We start from the raw sequence: 14,257 nt of genomic DNA, 5'->3' as shown, positions 1-14,257 counted from the left end.
ATTTGTCAGGTTCTTGAACTTACTGCTAATCAGGATTGTCTTTAGGGGGGTAACCAACTATTTAGACTTTTCAAGATGAAATGAGGTTCCCTGTGAGTTACGCGAGGTGTTAGGGGTTATGCCAATACATCTAATAAAGTCTCCATAATGTGGAGACATCCAATGGTCTAGGAAAGCAGCAACACTCCCTGTTCTGCTAGCAGGCTCCCTGTAGCCATGTCCTCTCTTGCTCTCAATTTAATTATTCCCCTACATAGTAGACATCATCCATGTCCCCTTTTCTGCATGCTCCACAGCCCCAGATTTTGATCTTTGCTGTTTACCCCTTCTATGCGCCACCTAAGTTTCACTGTATAGGGGAAAAGCAATTTAAGAATGAGCAGAAAAAGAGATAAGGGAGTTAGCAAGGGAGTTAGAGACAGACAGCAGAGCAGTGAGGCATTTCCTTCACCAAATTGATTAATCCAATAAATTTAATTGTGGAGATCTATTTCTGCAATGAAAAGATCTAGAGACTTACTTTTTAAAAATAAAAGCTTAGGTCACCATTAGTCATTTGGCAGCCTATTTTAAGCGCATCAGAGCCAATGAGCCATTCTCGTGTTACTAATTAAAAATGATATATTAATCAATTAATCTTTGCTCCCATGCACCAGACTTGGGGTGAAATTTTCAGAGGCAAAATGGTGTGTTCAGTGACTAACAACTACCATTTTGCTTTTGAAGCCTCCACTTTGACAATGTGAATCCATAACCCAATTTCTCTTTCATTGTTTCTCTCATTTGGCTACAAAACAGCAAAAGAAAACCAGGAGGATTTTTCTGGATAACAATGAACACTTCAGTTTTATAACTCAAAACCCCTTTGTCCAATTAATCTCTTGCTCAAATCTTCCTTGTCCCCAAATTTAACTTACACATTTTAAACAAATATACCATGCTTTTCTCAAGCTGCTAGGGAAAGGAATTGGTTTATGAATCAAATTCACTTTCAGGCTTAACTATGGAGTAGCTACAGACACTTCATTATTCAGGAAAGAAGCAGCAATCAAGATCTCATTTTACTCATACTAAAATGGAAATAAGGGGATGACTACTATTCCTAGTTTAAAAAAATTCCAGTGATGAGAGACAATAATCTTTTATCTTTTCAGTATATTTATCACTGGCTATCACTGGTGTATAAGGCTGACAAGTCAACAACATGGTATGCACCAAAGGATGAAATTGTCTTATAGTTCCTAACTCTGACCTGTTCCAGTGAAAAGCTGCCAAGCATAATTATGTCATCCTGAACATCTTTCTCAAACTGTACAATATACGAAGGAATCACTTCATCTTCAACCTCCTTGCGAAAGTCATGTGTTTTAGTGAAGCTGACAGGCATTATGGAGTCTGAAAAATCTTCACTGATGACATGGGCTGCTTGAAAGAAAAGTGGCAGGTTATCCTTTGCCAAATGACATTTGGTTCATTGATTAGTACTTCTCAGCCAACATGCTGGGCAGGTCAGCTTTATGGTATCGATTGATACCATAAAAAATACAATATATTATAACATCAAAACTTTTGGCAACATGCAGATACCCAATTTCATTATCAGGAAACCTAACCTAAATAGTAACACAGGTTTAGAAGGAAGAGTTGAATATTTTGTTTTTAAAATATTTAGTAACCAATTTACATATGCTAGGTTAATTTAACCCCCAGTGTGATATAAAAAACATTGCAATCAGGAGTGGCTTTGACTTACCACATTGTGGAAGAAGAAGAAAAGCTACTATTCTTAGGAATTCTTAAGAGGATTCAGACTAATACCAGTCATTTCATTTTACTCCCCTCACCCACAGACAGACAACACTCAATACCAGTTTAGTAAACTGGATCCAATTCTTCTTTCATTTATACCATAGAAACTTCTCTGGCTTCAGTAAGATTACATGGGTGAGATCAAGACTGTGTCTACGTGGTATATTTACCATGTTTAGGAAGGATGCTCTCCTGGATGCTGAGCTGCTTCAGGGGGGCTGACCCCATAACTGGAAGCAGTGCTTGTGGGTCTGACTGGTCCTTGAAGTTGTCTAGTTAGCACTGCTCAGTGATAGTACCAATTAACCTGCACTATGTATAACTAACCCACCCTCAGCACTGCATGAACACAGCTGTGCTGTTTCCCAATCAAGGAGGCAGCCCATCTGAAGCATCTCAGCATGCATGAGGGTGTTCACTAGGACTGTACGAAGCTTTGGTCCCTGATTTGATTTGGCAGAGATTCAGCCCGATTCGGTGACCAAATCTCTGAATCCAAATGGAATCAGGAGACCCTTTAATCTTTCTGAATCAAATCAGACCCCTCCGAATCAATTTGGGGAGATTCAGAAACATTAGATAATTTGGACATAAACACAGATTTAAATGTTTTTTCTACATACCTTAAGGTACCAGGTGGCTCATCAATGCTGCGATGCTGGGGCAGATGGAGCATCCCACAGGAGCATAGTGGGGTCCCCAGCACACTCGGCAGCAGACCCAGAAGTGGGCCAAAAGCACTTCCAGTCCACTTCTGGGTCTGCCGGGGAGCACACTGGGGGGCCCCCTGTGCCCTCCCTGGCTTGGCGACTGGTGCCTCCTGGTTCTGGGGGGGTACCCGGGGTCCCCCTGTGGCCAATCACTAAGCCAGAGGGGCACAGGGGGACTGGAAGTGAACTGGAAGTATTTCTGGGTTTGCTGCCGAGCATGTAGGGGGGACCCCCACACTCCTGTGGGATTCTCCATCTGCCCCAGCATCGCAGCATTCATGAGCTGCACCCGGTACCTTGAGGTATGTAGAAAAAAACATTTCAAGCTGTGTCTATGGCCAAATCTCTGATTCTCCAAATCAGCATCAAATCTTGAGATTCAGATTTGCCTGAATCAACTAATAGACAGCGGTCCAAATCAATGAATTGAATCATTGTCCCCGATTTGGGTTGAATCCAAATCCAAATCAAATACAGCCCGTTTCACACACCCCTAGTATCCACCCAGGCACTTGGTAAGCTTACCACACAATGCATTGTATAAAATACAATACTTGGCTCACTGGATTTATGCAATGAGCACTGCGCACCATAAACAAAAATGTCTCCCATTCACCAAGCCTGCTACAAAGAAGATACGATTTAAATGTTTGCAATGTAACTTGATATGGTGCTCACTAAAATATCATCTCATTGATATTTCATGGAGTACTAATGCTAATTTTGGGACACAAGACAGACAAGTATTTTGCTCATTTCCTCATGTTAGGATCACTAAAAAGTGACAGCAACCAGGTTCTCTGCATCTCACTTTATCATGGTCACCTCATTCCTCTGCAGAATAATGTTTGGAGGTTTTTATTTCTCAGTTTCTCTTTCTTTGCAAGAAAATGCCATATCTAGTTATCTGTCTGTCTCTCCATCCATCCCAGAACATGAAAGCACTTAAAAGATTTTTTTCTTACTCCCCTTTGAAGTCTTCCATTCTCTAATGAAGACCAGAAAAGGAAAGATAAAACTAAGGCTCTTAACATTTTCAGTTTTGCTAACTACTCATCTTTGAACAACTTTAATTGTTGAGTCTCTGAGTGATTAAATCACCTCTATGCCACCAACACACAGGATGCAGGGGTTTTTTTATATTTAATTACAAGAGGATACAAATTTAAAATCATGTTGGGGGAAGTGTACAGTAGATATAAACAACTGAAACTGTTACCTAAGGGTACATGGAATCTCTTCACATAGCATCTTACAAGCCTAATGAAAAGTGATTTGACCTACAACTATTAAATGCAAAAACAAAACAATATTTAGATTTAAATTTACTAAAGCACTGGGCTTTGTCTAGAAGAATAAAAATAAAGGCAATGCCAAAAAAAGAAAACATTGCCAACAGATGCAATATTGTTTATTTTCTTTACTCTGCCCACGCTATGTACAGTGGCCAAAACTTTAGCTGGTGTAAATCAGTGGGATTGCATTGAACTCATTGCAATTAAGCCAGTTTTTACCAGCTGAAAAATCTTGCCTATGGTTATATATTCTAATTTCAAATTCTGTGAGCTCAATCTGGTTGCCCTTGCATGTCACAATGAGAATGAAAGCACCTACTCTGTGAAAGTACCTACTCCATGAATACACTGTGGTATCTTTTTGTTTTTCTGGTTAGTTTTATTACTTCCTTGCACTGAAACTAATGTCTAATTTCTTCTTTTTGGTGGACCACATTGGGCTTATCTATAGAGTATGCTCTGGAAAAGAGTAAGAAGAGGGTAAGAACAATTTTTAAAAGGCCACTTGAGAGAACTATTAGAAATATCCAGCTAAATTAAGATTAAGACTAAGAGAATATTTGATGAAAAGCACCTGAAGTCACTTCAAAAGTACAGCTCAGCAGCACAGAAAGGCAGTTCTACCAGTTAGGGCTCCTCTAGATGTTCAGGTAAGGGCATGATAGGCTCTGATGCACAATCAACATAATCATGCCTCCTGCCATGCCACACATGCATGGCAAAAAGTGCAAATGTGGGATCCAGCATCAGATCCAATCATGCCTTATTGCCGGTACAGGAGGGGAAAGGAGGAGGGAGGATTGCAATCCTGGACTCCCCCTGCACCAGCAAATAGCAAGCTCCCATGGCTGAAATTCCCACAGGCAATAAGGCTTGCAGCCATGTCAGCACCCAGTGTACTGCTGCAGCTGTGAATCTCATAGCTGATGAGGCTCACAGCTGTGGCAGGGCCCCACATTTTGCCATAGATGCAAGTTCTGCAGCCATGGCCACACATGGTTCACCCCTGTGGTTTGGAGCCCCATCAGCTGGTGGGGCTCCCATCCACAGGGGAGCACCTAGACACCTCGCTATAACTAAGAATGTTTTGTAGGAAGCATTCTGAATTATAACAGTCCCCTGGACCAAACAGAAGTTCACTGTTGGGTCCAGGGGGGAGGGAAAAGTAACTGCTGGCTGTGAGTCTGCAGCTGGTTTCCCCTAGCAATGGCCTCCTACATCCTAGTCTGTGCTGTTTTCAGAATTGGGAGGGGAAAGGGAGCAGAAAGAACTGTTTCTAGGGGTTTCCCAACTAGCGCTGGAGTGTGGGGTAACTGAATTGGAGCCCTCCCACCTGGGGAGGGGCTCCAACACACCTAACCCACACTCCGATGGGTAACGAAAAAACCTCAAACCAAATTCCCTCTGTTCCCTTTCTGTCCTCCCATTCTGAAAACAGTGACATGCTGTCAGGCAGCGCAGACAGAAGTTACAGAAGATGCTGTGTTTTGAAACATCGTCATCTGAACTCTCATGCAATGAAGGTTCAGATTTTTGCTGGATTTTAAGCTGTTTGCAGCTATGCATTTGTGTTTGGTCACAGCTATAGACCACTTTCTGTGGCTAGATCAGGTGAAAATTGTCGCTTCTGTCACATTCTGTGCGTATAATGGCGTGATAAGAATGAGCCACAAAATTATTACAGAATTTTTGTGGAATAACTTTGTGGCTTATTCCTTGTTTACTTGTTGACACTATTAATTGACTGAATGTGTGCCTGGGTCAAAACTTAAGACATGATTAAATGGTTAATCACATCTCGGGTGTAACATGTAGATGGGGCATTAGAGACAGAAAATCAACTGGGTTACACAGCTCAAATTAGCCCCTTTTATGTGGGCATTAAAAACTCTTTGATTTTCCTCTCATCATCTCCCATAGGTATCCATTTGCCTGACAGGATGGAGGAGAAATTAACATCCCATAGGCTTCAATCAGAACTCAGGGCTCTAGCTGTAAGGTTGTATAAAGCTAGGATTCAACCTTCCTATGGTGCTTTTAAGTAGGGGTGTCAAATTCATCTGGCCCAGGAGGGTAGATGAGGGTTGTGGGGCTTGTTTGCAGGCTAGATCAGGCCCAGAGACTGGGCCCACACATCAAAGCCAGTGGACTGGACCAGTCTAGTGCGGGCACCATATGCACCACACAACCCAAACTGGCCCTTCTGCTGCTTGCAACATTCATGTTTTCTGGTCCAGCCCACACCCCGCATGCAGCATACACCAGATCAGCTCTATGCATCACATGGATCACCTGGGGCTAGGGTCAGGGGCCAGGTCCCACACAGCATGCAAAATTGATCTGAAACCCATGGGCTGGATTGGGCCTGAGTACTGCTTCTTTGACACCCTGCTTTAAAGAGAAAGAAAGAAAGAAAGAAAGAAAGAAAGAAAGAAAGAAAGAAAGAAAGAAAGACTTTAACTTTTAAGAGACCTTTATTCCCCGGAGGGTGATGACTCGGAGCCAGTCAAAAGCATGTACAAGGACGCCCGAAGCTCTGGGCCTCGTGGACAAGGCCTGGGCTCCTGGCCTGCAAGGCCTGCCCGTACACGCTAGACAAAAAAACACCAACCAACACAACGAAACATAAGGACTATTTACAGTATTTACAGTTCTGCCAGCAGGGACACCCATGGAGGCCTCCGGGGTCGACCCGCACGAGCAAAAGTCCAGGGCCTTGGCCCGCTTGACGCGTCTCTGCGGCTTGAGCAGCCGGTGGCATCACAGAGCGAGGATCAGGCGTCCCGCCTCGACCCGGCACAGCACCCCCTCGAGGGCCCAGCGCTCCTCAAAGGCGGGCACCGTCCGCCGGAGGACAGCGTGCTCAAACTCGAGCGAGAGGCGGGCCCGCACCAGCAGGCGGAAGAGCTGCAGGGCGTCGACCATCCCGGTGCCGCTGAGCTGGTTTCGCCGGCTCTTCAGGGTGGCCATCTTGGCCTGGCCCAGCAGGAAGTTGGCCAGGCTGACCGTGGCCCGCTCGGCCGCCCGGTACGGAAAGGAGTGGACGTAGGCGTCTTCGGAGAAGTCTCGGCCCAGTACCCGAAGCAGTGCGCCCAGGGCGGCAAAGAGAGGCTGCAGCCGGGGGCAGTCGAGGAAGGCGTGGAAAATGTCCTCGTCCAGCACCCCCGGGCAGAAGGGGCAGGCCGCCGAGGCCGCCGGGTCCAAGTGACGCACAAAGGTGCCGGTGGCTAGGATGCCGTGCACGAGCCGCCACTGCAGGTCGCCGGTCTTCTTGGCGATGGGCGCCTTATACAGCGTGCGCCACGCCGGGGTCCCGGGCCGCGCCAGGCGCCGCCGCCACGCGGTGTCAGGGCGGCCGGCGAGCACCTGGGCGTGCCGGGTGCGCACCACCCACATGTAGAGGCCCTTGCGGGGCAGAGTGCCAAAAGGGCAGCCCGTATTGCTGCTGGGGGGCACCGGGAGCCTGAGCAGCGTGTTGGGCCGCTCGGCCAGCTCGCCGGGTACCGCTGGGATGACGGGTAGCGGTGGGAAGGCGTCTTCTGCGGCGTCTGCGGCGGGGAGGGGCCGGCGAGTCTGGAGATGGGCTTCCAGGGCGGTCGCTGCCTCCGTCGGGAGGGCGGCCCTAACGGCCCGCAGAAGCCGCCCCGCGGTGCGGACGGAGCGCATGGCCAGCCGGGCAGCCAGGGCCTCGGGTGACAGCCAGTCCGACCGAGCGGGGTCCAGGAGGTGCTCCAGGCGGGTGGAGCACGCCTCAACGAGAGCTGCCGTGAGGCTGGCGGAGGCCAGGCTCGGCACGACACGGTGCAGGGCCGGGTTGTGGACCAAGGGCTCTCGAAGGAGCTGCGGGAACCGCAGGTGCCTGGCCTGGGGACAGAGATGGAAGGCCGCCCGCCAGGCCCGCACCACGCTGCGGTAGAACGGGGGAAGGACCGCCCCGTTCAGGAAGGTGAGGTCCAGTTGAAACAGCTCCCGGTCAAAGCCGAGGCCCCCCACTCGCCGCAGGAATCGGCACGCCAGCTGTCGCCACGGGAGGTGGCCTTCGGTGTACAGGAGCCGCTGGAGGGCCTGCAGCCGATAGGCGGCCACCCTGCTGGCCAGATCGATCAGGCCCTGGCCCCCCTCGCCGGTGGGCAGGTAGAGGGCAGCTCGTGGGAGCCAGTGGCGTCCGTCCCACAGGAAATCGACCAGGAGCCGCTGCAGTCGCTCCAGTAGCTCCGGCGGAGGGTCCAGCACCGCGCAGCGGTGCCACAGGGTGGCCGCCGCCAGGTTATTGATGACGAGGACGCGCCCCCGGTAGGAAAGGCTGGGCAGGCGCCAGCGCCACCGCTGCAGGCGGGCCTCCACTCCCTCCTCGAGGCCGTCCCAGTTGCGCGCCATGAAGGTCGTCGGCCCCAGGAACACGCCCAAGACCTTGAGGCCCTCGCGGCGCCAGGCGAGGCCCCCCGGCAAGTCCGGCGGAGGCCTGCCAGTCCATGCGCCAAGCAGCAGAGTGTCACTCTTGCCCCAGTTGATGCGGGCGGAGGAGGCGCGCTCGTAGGCCCGCTGGCAATCTGCCAGAGCCCGCACGTCTTCCCGGGTGGCGAGGAAGACGGTGACGTCGTCCGCGTAGGCCGACAGCCGGAGACGAGGGCCAGCGGACGGGCCCGTGGCCGATGGCAGGGCCACCCCACTCAGGCGGCGGCGCAGCGCGTGTAACAGCGGCTCGATGGCCAGGGCGTAGAGCATGCCCGACAGCGGACAGCCCTGGCGAATGCCCCTGCGCGCGGGGAACGGAGCGCAAAGCACCCCGTTCACCTTGAGCAGGCTGGAAATGTCCCGGTACAAGACCCGGAGGGCCCCGGTGAAGAGGGGCCCAAAGCCAAAGGCCTCCAGCGTGCGGAAGAGGTAGGCGTGGCCCACGCGGTCAAAGGCCTTCTCCTGGTCGAGAGAGAGGAGGCCGACGTCGAGGCCAAAGAGCTCGCTAGCCGTGAGCAGGTCCCGCAGCAGGAACAGGTTGTCTTGTATGGTCCTGCCCGGCACGCAGTAGCTCTGCTCGGGCCCGGTGAGAGAGGCCATGACCGCGCGGAGGCGGGTGGCCAGCGCTTTGGCCAGAATCTTGTAGTCCGCGCACAGCAGGGAGACCGGCCGCCAGTTCTTCATGTAGCCCAGGTCTCCCTTCTTGGGCAGCAGGGTCAGCACCGCTCGGCGGCAGCTGATCGGCAAGACCTTGTCGGCGAGGCTCTCCTGGAAAACGCGCAGGAGGCTGGGGCCGAGGAGAGGCCAGAAGGTCTTGTAGAACTCGGCAGGCAGCCCGTCGAGGCCCGGGGCTTTGCCGGAGGCGAGGCCGGCCGTGGCGGCCGCCAGCTCTTCCAGGGACAAGTCCCGCTCCAGCTCGCCGGCCTCCAGGGCATCGAGACGCGGTAGGCCCTCGTGGAGTTCCCGCGTGGCCTCGGGGCACGACGGCTCGGCCGCGAACAGGTCGCGATAGAAGGCGACGGCACGTTCGCGGACTTCGCCCGGCTCTGTAATGACCCGGCCCTCAGGAGTCTTGAGATGGTCCAAGGCTTTGCTCGCTGCCCGCCGCCGCTCCAGGTCGAAAAAGAAGCGGGTCGGGGCGTCGGTTTCCACCAGCTCCTGGCAGCGGGCGCGGATCCTCGCGCCGCGGGCCGCGCTCTCCGCCAAGTCGCGCAGGCATTTCCTGCGGAGCCGGAGGCTCTCGCTCAGTGCCGCGTCGCTGCCGGCGGCCAGCAGAGCAGCCTCGAGCTCCGCCACGTCCTCCTCCAACTCCCGGATACGGCGGCGCGTCTCGTTCGCGGCCAGCTGGGTGTACTGCTGGCAGAAGGCTCGGGTCTGGACCTTGCCCACGTCCCACCACAGCTTCCAGGAGGAGTGGCTCGGTCTCGCAGCCTCCCACCTCCGCCAAAAGTGGGCAAAGCAGTCCCGGAAATAAGAGTCCTGGAGCAGACTAACGTTCAAACACCAATACGGTGCCCGTGCACAGGCTCTCCCCGGCAGGCTCAGTTCGCTGAAGGCCAGGCCATGATCTGATAGACCCGAGGGAGCGATGCGGCTGCTGCGCAGGAGTGGCAGGTGGTGCCTGGTGATATAAAGGCGGTCGAGGCGAGCCATGGTGAGACCGCCGGCGCTCGTCTTGGCCCAGGTGTACTGGCGCGCATCGGGATGCAGGGCTCGCCAGACGTCCACGAGGTCTGCCCCCTCCAGGGCAGCTTGCAGCTTGCGAGCGGAGGGCAGGTGGGGCTCAGGCCCTGTGCGGTCGAGGCGCGGGGCAGTGGTGCAATTGAAATCGCCCCCGAGGAGGAGCAGGTCATCATCCTCGCTAGCGTCGCGCAGGAGGGCAGCCAAGCTCTCAAAGAAAGCGACCCTCTCCTGGCCATCGGAGGGCGCGTAGATGTTGACGAGCAGCAGACGGTGTTGCGCGAGGGTGACGCGGACGGTCAGCAGGCGGCCGGGGACGACCTCCCGCGGCACCGCCGCGTCAAGCTGCAGCTGCGGCGATAAGAGTGTCGCGACCCCCGCGCGGAGGCTGGTGCCGTGGCTCAGGAACACCTGTCCTCGCCAGGCAGCCCGCCAGGCCGCCTGGTTGAACCTGTCAGAGTGGGTCTCTTGTAGGAAGGCGATGGCCAGCCTCTTCTGCCGCAGGAGCTCCAGGACGGCCTCGCGCTTCACCGCGTCTCGACAGCCGTTGACGTTGAAGGTGCCAATGGTTGTGGCTGCCATGGGGGTGGGGGTGGGAGAGGAGGAGCAAAGCAGAGTGCGGGTGGAAGAGCGAGCACCCAAGAGCAGAGCAAGGCAATACAGACAGGTCAGGGAAGGCCTACCGTGCCCTACTCTAGTCGAGGGACCCGCCCAGGCCCCACTCCACTCTCACCCTCTGGGCAAGCTTGTCCAGACGGTAGGCCATCTGACGTGTGCCCCGATCTTGCTTCATGAGCTTGACTGCCGCCCTGGCAGCCTTGACAAACACTTCGGGGTCCGCACACCACTGGGTGATGTGCCCCGCTACATTTTTCTGCCCCTTGGTTAGCTTCAGCAAGGACAGGAGTCCCCCATAGTCAGGAGAGACCCAGGGGGGCTCCGCCAGCTTGGGGTGGATGTTGCCTACTGAAGAGCGGCGAGGCCACACCCCCGGCGGGAGCTCGCCCGCAAGTGCAGCGTCGACCCCCTCGATGTCCAGGCACATCAGCCGCCTCTCGTCGTCCGAGTCGAGGACCGGCTCCGCGAGGACATTCCCTATCTTCTTGGGGGGGGAGGGGCCATCCCGCTCACGACGTCTCTTGCGAGACTCCGAGAGCTGGATCTCCATCTCGCTAACGTCCCCATCTGCTCCGGTAGGCTGGGGCGTGACCAAAGGGGCAGCGGGCTCTCCCGCCACCCCCGGGGCCAGGCCACCGGAAGAGAGACATTCGCCACTATCCCTGCTGCCGCCTGACTCCGGAGGCCGGGGGACAGGCGAGGGGAGGAGGACCCCTGAAGGCCCCTCCCCCCCACCCGCTAAGTCTGCCTCGTCGGTGGCTACATCCGACGGGGCGGGTGGTGTGGCAGCCGGAACGGGGTCCGGCTCTGTAGTGGGGGGGTCCTCGGCACTGGCCGAGGAGGGGTCTGTCAGGGATGGGGTGTCCTGAGAGGCCCCCCTCATCTCCCTCTCTTTTTCGGGTGGTAGGGAGGACGCCCGAGCCCCATCATCCGATGAGGCTCCAGCACCGCAGTCCCCGGCCACCCCAGCCACTTCGGCCGGGGCAGGCAGGGGGCAAGGGGAGGCGTCCGCCCCTCCACCCGGTGGGGCTGCCGCACCGAGGGCAGGGGGCGCCACAGACGGGGGAGGGGGCGGCGGGGCCATGGTAGCAGCACCAGCCCCTCGGCTGGACGATGGCTTCCCGCTGGAGACCCCGGTCCCCTGAGATGGAACAGAGGGGGAAGGAGGTCGGGAGGAAGAGCTCCCAGCCTCCCTGGGCCTGTCGCGTGCCCCAGAGGTCGACGCGCTGTCTTTCGGCGCTGCCGCAGGCGGCGATGGTCCGGCCGCCTTGCCCCGAGGGCACTGCGCGGCCAGGTGGGAGGAGCCCCCGCACTTGAAGCACGTGGTCTCTCCCACAGACAGATAGATAATAAACCGCCGCCCCTCGAGCGTGAGGCTCAGGGAGCGAGGCAGCGACTGGGGGCCCTCCTTGAGGAGCATGAAGACCTGCCTCCGAAAGGACAGGACGTGCTTGCCCTGAGGGTTCTTGTTTCCCATCAGCAGGCGGCGAAAAGGACTCGCGGGAACCCCATAGGCCTCGAGTCCCCTGGCCAGCTCCCGATTGGAAACGTGCGGTGGGACGTTGGAAATCACCACCCTCACTGCCTGAGTCTCTAGGGGCGTGACGGGGTAGTGGATGCCCGCAATGTCCAGGCCCTCCGCACACACCCTGTCAACCAAGGCGGGCTTGCTCAAATAGATCATCGGGACCGTGTTCACGCGCCCCGCGTAGCGGATGGTACGCCATCCCAGGAGGGCGGCCAGAGCCTCCACGCAAGCCTCGAGCCCCACATGGAGAGGGGCATGAACCCTCAGGCCATGAGACAGTGGGAGGTCCTGAGAGACATCCTCATGCCAGCTGCCAGGCGTAGGAGCCGCCATTCCTCGCCAGGACAGGGTTAAACTGCGAAGCGCAGCAAAAAAAAAAAAAAAAAAAAAAGCCTCAGGCTGGCCCGGGGACTGGGACTGGGAGGGGGCTGAAAACGCCCCAAAATCGGCCTGAGGGGGGGCAGAGCAACCCCGCAGGGGCTCAGGGCAAGCCCCAAGGCAAGGGGAGATGGCAGGGACCAAGGGAAGGGGCCCTGGGGGAGGGAGGCAGCAGAAATCAAAGGGACATCTCAGGCGGGGGTGGGGGAGGGGCAGAGGCAAACGAGGCTGCCAGAGCCCAGGGGAAAAAGGCTCAGAAAGTGGGGGGAAGGGGCAGGGAGGGGGTCCCCAGGGACAGGGTGGGGAGAGGCAAGGGTTTTTTTTGGGGGGGGGACAGGAAAAGGGGGACAGGGAGTGCGAGGCAACGAGCTGAAAGCACCTGAGCTGGAGGAGCTTAGAAGGGCTTCAGCTGTCGGCGGCCATCTTGAAAGAAAGAAAGAAAGACTTTTGACTTTTAAGAGACCTTTATTCCCCGGAGGGTGATGACTCGGAGCCAGTCAAAAGCATGTACAAGGACGCCCGAAGCTCTGGGCCTCATGGACAAGGCCTGGGCTCGTGGCCTGCAAGGCCTGCCCGTACACTCTAGACAAAAAAAAAAACAACCAACACAACGAACATAAGGACTATTTACAGTATTTACAGTTCTGCCAGCAGGGACACCCATGGAGGCCTCCGGGGTCGACCCGCACGAGCAAAAGTCCAGGGCCTCGGCCCGCTTGACGCGTCTCTGCGGCTTGAGCAGCCGGTGGCATCACAGAACGAGGATCAGGCGTCCCGCCTCGACCCGGCACAGCACCCCCTCGAGGGCCCAGCGCTCCTCAAAGGCGGGCACCGTCCGCCGGAGGACAGCGTGCTCAAACTCGAGCGAGAGGCGGGCCCGCACCAGCAGGCGGAAGAGCTGCAGGGCGTCAACCATCCCGGTGCCGCTGAGCTGGTTTCGCCGGCTCTTCAGGGTGGCCATCTTGGCCTGGCCCAGCAGGAAGTTGGCCAGGCTGACCGTGGCCCGCTCGGCCGCCCGGTATGGAAAGGAGTGGACGTAAGCGTCTTCGGAGAGGTCACGGCCCAGTACCCGAAGCAGTGCGCCCAGGGCGGCAAAGAGAGGCTGCAGCCGGGGGCAGTCGAGGAAGGCGTGGAAAATGTCCTCGTCCAGCACCCCCGGGCAGAAGGGGCAGGCCGCCGAGGCCGCTGGCTCCAAGTGACGCACAAAGGTGCCGGTGGCCAGGATGCCATGCACGAGCCGCCACTGCAGGTCGCCGGTCTTCTTGGCGATGGGCGCCTTATACAGTGTGCGCCACGCCGGGGTCCCGGGCCGCGCCAGGCGCCGCCGCCACGCGGTGTCAGGGCGGCCGGCGAGCACCTGGGCGTGCCGGGTGCGCACCACCCACATGTAGAGGCCCTTGCGGGGCAGGGTGCCAAAAGGGCAGCCCGTATTGCTGCTGGGGGGCACCGGGAGCCTGAGCAGCGTGTTGGGCCGCTCGGCCAGCTCGCCGGGTACCGCTGGGATGACGGGTAGCGGTGGGAAGGCGTCTTCTGCGGCGTCTGCTGCGGGGAGGGGCCGGCGAGTCTGGAGATGGGCTTCCAGGGCGGTCGCTGCCTCCGCCGGGAGGGCGGCCCTAACGGCCCGCAGAAGCCGCCCCGCGGTGCGGACGGAGCGCATGGCCAGCCGGGCAGCCAGGGCCTCGGGTGACAGCCAGTCCGACCGAGCGGGGTCCAGGAGGTGCTCCAGGCGGGTGGAGCGCGCCTCGACGAGAGCTGCCGTGAGGCTGGCGGAGGCCAGGCTCGGC

General features: G+C 56.4%; 1 protein-coding gene across 1 annotated transcript in view; it reads right to left on the bottom strand.

The window, feature by feature from the left end:
* Nucleotides 1–706: 706 nt before the first annotated feature.
* LOC102564684 (orofacial cleft 1 candidate gene 1 protein homolog) overlaps nucleotides 707–14,257 on the bottom strand; it is a 59,911-nt gene continuing 46,360 nt past the window's right edge. Inside the window, exons 7-8 of the mRNA XM_059723532.1 lie at nucleotides 1,253–1,425; nucleotides 707–787 (exon numbers count right to left, since the gene is read on the bottom strand). Coding sequence (XP_059579515.1) covers nucleotides 707–787; nucleotides 1,253–1,425 — 254 coding nt within the window. The remainder of the gene's footprint in view (nucleotides 788–1,252; nucleotides 1,426–14,257) is intronic.

Source organism: Alligator mississippiensis, chromosome 3 (assembly GCF_030867095.1).
Source record: "Alligator mississippiensis isolate rAllMis1 chromosome 3, rAllMis1, whole genome shotgun sequence".
Taxonomy (NCBI): Eukaryota; Metazoa; Chordata; order Crocodylia; family Alligatoridae; genus Alligator; species Alligator mississippiensis.
Note: the sequence above shows the minus strand (reverse complement) of the source record. Positions and strands in the feature narration are given on the sequence as shown.